Source organism: Scomber japonicus, chromosome 14 (genome assembly GCF_027409825.1).
Source record: "Scomber japonicus isolate fScoJap1 chromosome 14, fScoJap1.pri, whole genome shotgun sequence".
NCBI classification, from domain to species: domain Eukaryota; kingdom Metazoa; phylum Chordata; class Actinopteri; order Scombriformes; family Scombridae; genus Scomber; species Scomber japonicus.
The window spans coordinates 28,493,875-28,499,044 of NC_070591.1; the positions used below are offsets into that span (position 1 = coordinate 28,493,875).

Below are 5,170 nucleotides of genomic sequence, written 5' to 3' on the forward strand. Positions count from 1 at the left end.
TTGAAAAAAAAAAACCATTGATTTTTCAAAGGTTGTGAAGAAATGTATCTGAGCTCTTTTTGCTATGAGTGTATATTATAGACTAAATATCAGTGATTATGGTACAGGCTATTTAATGAAATACAGTGTGAAAAATCTGTCGTGAGATTAGTTTTTCCCCTTCAAAATGGACATTTTTATAATATTGCATCTTGCAGGTAGTGAATGTAAAACACTGGGATGTGATTATTAACTGTAAACAGAGCAGAACATGTAATGCCACCCAGGTTATAGTCTGTGTTTCTGTTGGTTGTTCAACCTGTCCGTCCTGTTCTCTGCTACCGGAGAGTTTACTGCGCTTCTTGTCATTTTAACACGTGCACCTCTCTCTCTCTCTCTCTCTCTCTCTCTCTCTCTCTCTCTCTCTCTCTCTCTCTCTCCCTCCTTGTAGTCTTTATGCTCGTGCGCGTGCGTGCGTGCGTCCGTCCATCCAGGTGAGCTTGTGTCCAGTCCAGCGTTGCGCGCTTTTCTCAGACTGAAACAGTGGCCACCGCATGCTACACACACACACACACACACACACACACACACACTCCTCCGATCTCCAGTACATGCAGCAGTATTATATCCGCCCCCCTCCAGTGAGCTCCTGTCCACGGCTTCCCTTGCCCTGTTTTGCGTCCACCTCTCTCTCTCTCTCTCTCTCTCTCTCTCTCTCTCTCTCTCTCTCTCTCTCTCTCTCTGCATATTGCTTTCATTAGACATCTCTCCTCTTTCTCGCACTCTCGCGCGCGTGCACACACACACACTCCTCCCTCCCTCCAAGTGCCTCTTGTCCGGCCCCCCTGATCTCTGTGTCCATTGGCTTCCACCTGGTCTATTTCTCATGTCCAGCCCCCCTCCCTCCTCCTCCTCCTGCTCTCTCTCTCTCTCTCTCTCTCTCTCTCTCTCTCTCTCTCTCTCACTCTCTCTCTCTCTCTCTCTAATGACCGTCCATTGGTGTTGTTATTGCGCGTCCCGTCCGTCCCTCCTCCCACTCCCACTCCCACTCGGGTGCTTCGGCCCTGCCCATGTTTTTGTATGTCGGGTGTCCGTCCATCGCCTGACGTTCAAGTTCGCCGGGAACGTCACGTCCGTGCACTTGAACTTGCACAGCACAGAGGGGGGGGGGGGGTTGAGGGGAGGGGTGGTGGTGTGGGGGGTGGGGGGTGGAGGGAGGGTGGTGGGGGGTGCGGGGGGGGGGGGGGCTTTTGCCATTTTTTCCATCTCTCTCCCCTCTCTCTCTCTCCATCCACCTCTCTCACACACACACACTCTCTCTCTCTTTTTTCCTCTCTGCTCTCCTTTCTCAAAAAAGCCATGACGGCGATCCCGCGATCCACCTTCGCCTCCGCGCCATCTTTGTATTATTTCTAATTTATTTTATAATTTTTTTTATATCTATTTTTGGTGGATGACAAAGGCGTTGGATGAAGATATTCTTTTGCCCCACCGGAGTCTCCTCTCTAACCCCGGCTCTCCCCGATGTGATCCGCGCTGAACGCCGCCGCCAGCCACCATGTCTCGCCGCAAGCAAGGCAAACCCCAGCACTTAAGCAAACGGGATTTTTCGCGTAAGTAGAGATGCAAATGTTCATTTCTGACTCCCTTTCAATTCATTCAGCAAAAAAAAAAAAAGGGGGAAAAAAGGCAGCAGGACAGAAGCTTGTGGACACTGGACGCACCGCTCGGACCCGGTCAACTGGACTTAACAGCGTGGCGAGAAAGTGCGACACCTCCGTGCGTAAAAGCCGCTCGGAGCCCCGAAAAGAGAGAAAAAAGTTTTGTGTGTCGGTGTATAGCCGGTGCTGCTTCTCTGCACAAAATAAACAGGGAAGTTACAGGGTGAGAATGTGCATTGCTCTGGCTCCGGTGCCCCCACGGTTGCTCCGGTCAGTGGGAACGCACTGGGCTCCCGGTAGCAGAGCGCGTCCTGTCCGCGGAGCTTCGTGGAGAGATCAACCCCCCCACCAACACCACCACCACCACCCGGAATATCGCTGTTTGATAGTTCTGCGGGCAGGTTTCATCTGCTCTCTCTCATTCTATTTTTGGATTACTTTCAGAAAAAAAAAATCCCAAAAAAACTTGGAGGTGGATTTTTGGATCGAGGGGGGAAAATCTCGTGTCCGACTGTTTACAACTGCCTCCCTCTGTCAGCAGCTCGGCAGTAGAGACAACACAAATCGATTTATTTTACACACTTTTAAAAAATCCTAATGCCTCTCTTATGTAAAGGCTGTTTATTGATGTTTAGTTTAGATGAAAAGGTTTCTTCCTGAAACACACAGCAGAGCCTCTGCAGCCCCACACTTAAAAACACAGCAACAGGATAACAGCATATCTCGCTGCTGTCTTGCGTTGATTTTTTTCTTAAAAAAAAAAAAGCCAAATTTGGACCACACAAAAATGTCAACTTTCAGAATTCCAATTCTTCATGTACAGTTAAGGTAAGAAATATCAGCCCATTTGGTGTGTTGCAACTGCAGCGTGTGAGGAAAAGAGACAAGATATTCCAACAGTGTTTAGTTGAGTCGGCAGAATCCATCTTTTACGCACGGCGCTTATTTATCTCCCAAGATGCATTCTCTAGGAGTTTATTGGCTTCATATTCGCGCACAAGTGCGATATGTGACGGGGAAGCAGATGAGTGTGTTTGGAAACAGCGGGGCGATTGGCAAAGTGGCGTTTATCTCCCCACCATGTGCCGTACTGTGCGCCACCTCGCACCTTTCAGCAGCTCTCCAAGTGGCCCGCAAACATTAAACAAGAAGATATTTGTGCGTCTTTACGCATCAGTGCTTGATTATGTTTCGGTATGTTGACTGGCTGTCGCCTGTGTAGCTGTTTGGTTTAGAGAGAGAGAAATAGAGAGAGAGAGAGAGAGCGAGTGAATGTGTGTGTGCGTGTGTGTGTGTGGCTCCGGCAGGGTGACAGTCACCATGGCCATGTGCCGTCGCTAGGAGGCAGAGCACGATCAGAAAATCCAGCGCTGAACTTGAACCTGATCAGTTTCACCACCAACCCCTATACATCTACACGGGCTACTATTTGGCGTTCTCTTTAGAATAAAGGGAGAGTATACAAGACATAGGGAAGCAGGGAAGGAGGGAGGAGGAAGAGGGACGCCCCCCCCCACCTCCACAAAAAAAAAGAAAGAAAGAAAAGAAAACCACCACCACCTTCACCAAAATCTACAATTCCTCTTCTTCACCTCAAACCTTCCTCTTATGCATCACATTTTGTGCATACATGCAGGCTGCAATCAGCATATGCAGCTACACTGTGATATGCCTGCAGACCTCGCCTTTTACCCCTTCAAATCTTAAACCACACACACACACACACACTTATACACACACACACACACACATTTCATTTTGCATAGAGATTTGTAATCACCCTGCCGCTCTCCAGCAAACATCCATCCCTCAATATTTCTTCTTTTTTAGCCGCAACATTTTTATTTTCCACATTTCTTCCTCTGCTATATTTACACATGACAAACACAGACGAGTTAGAACACACTGTTTGCTTCTTTTTTTATTTAACAGCACGATCAGGCTGAATTAAAGTAGTAAAATGTACAAAATTCATTTAGTGTTTTAACTCCACGTCTCTTCCTCGAGATGAAACACTAATTTCCTTTATTAAAAAAAAAAAAAAGGAATGCAATTTAAAATGTTTTATTTGGTGGTGTGTGTGGAGCAGAGAGCCAGCATAGTCTCACGGTTAAGTTGTGACTGTTTTATAGATTCCTTATCAGACAGGTGCAACTTTTAACCTGCAGCTGCTTGTTAAAGGAATTCTAAATCAGAGTGCATTCATGTTATATACCCTCCTTTTCTCTCTCCCTCTCTCCGCATGTGTGTGTGTGTGTGTTATCATTTCTACTTGAGGAAATATGATAGAATTATCCCGCATGTTTTGACATATTATCACCCTCTCTTCTCCTGTTGCTTCTTATACCATCTGCTTTAAAAAAAATAGACACAAATAGGAGATTTATACGTGTGTTTTGGAATTAATAGTAATTGAACTGTGTGAATGGAGAGCTACATTATATATTGTTTTTATTTTGTAAATCTTATTTCGGTCTCTTTATCCTCTCCTCCTCATCATGCTCCATTAAATCTAAAAACAGCAGATATTTACTCCTGAGTTCAACTTTAGAGGCGACGAGTTAAAGCAGCTTTCATTACAATTTTATTGTTTCTATCTTGTAAAATGTAATGCCTCCCCTCTTCTCTTCTTCCGGAAGCTGTTGTATAACTTGCGTGGTGTTTGTGTTGACCTGAAGTTAAATCAAAGAGGAGGAAGAGGAGGAGGAGGGTGAAGAGAAGGGGGAGGGGGGTAGTGGTGAATTTATCATGTTATCTTCATGTCCCAGTTTGCGCACACACACAGATGTCGCACACAGGACTGCAGCGTTCAAATGATATTTCCTTAAGGGGGGATGTAGTCCACATTCAGCCACTATCTTTCTCTCTCTTTCTCTCTCTTTCTTTCTGTCACACACACACACACACACACACACACACTTCTGCATGCATTCCCACACACACACACTTAGACACACACACACACACTCTCCAGCCCCTATCCTTGTTATCAGACAAAATCTGTACCAATCACCCAGACAGTGAAAATTAAAATCTATTTTTTGATTCTCAGTGGTTTTAAGTTCATTAAAATGTGAAATTGGGCGGCTGAGTAAAGAAGGTCAACATGCATTAGGCGGCTACAGCTACAGAGTCAGACTCTTCACCTTGGTACTGGAAGATTTTCTTTAAAAAAAAAATAGAAAGAGGGACAGTGAATTATGTTCTTCCCGTTTCGCTCCTCTAATTCAACGGGGCCGCTCCTCTCTTCACACTCCTCTCTCCTCCTCCGCTGCAGGACGGTCTGTAGCTCCACAAAAGGCTTCTTTAAAAAAAAAAAAAAAAAAAAGAAGTAGAAGAAGAAGAAGTAGTGAGGAGTTAATCCGGCCTTGGAGGGGTGAGGAATCGGGTTGAACGGCTCATTTTGGGGGTGATTTCCCCCCTCCACCCCCCCTCCTCCTCACCCCCCTGCTGTAGAGGAGGCTGGTGTCTAAGAACTATAAGTCAGGCACATGTAATCGAGACTGAAGGAAGAGTTTAGCTTTCTCCTT

At 45.9% G+C, this 5,170-nt stretch overlaps 1 protein-coding gene across 4 annotated transcripts in view; it reads left to right on the forward strand.

Annotated features, from left to right (window-relative positions):
* Positions 1-1,348: 1,348 nt before the first annotated feature.
* Positions 1,349-5,170, forward strand: part of bcl11aa (BCL11 transcription factor A a) — a 51,495-nt gene continuing 47,673 nt past the window's right edge. For all 4 annotated transcript variants that reach the window (XM_053332842.1, XM_053332843.1, XM_053332845.1 and 1 more), the window contains exon 1: positions 1,349-1,592. In XM_053332842.1, coding sequence (XP_053188817.1) covers positions 1,538-1,592 — 55 coding nt within the window. In that variant the 5' untranslated portion in view covers positions 1,349-1,537. The remainder of the gene's footprint in view (positions 1,593-5,170) is intronic.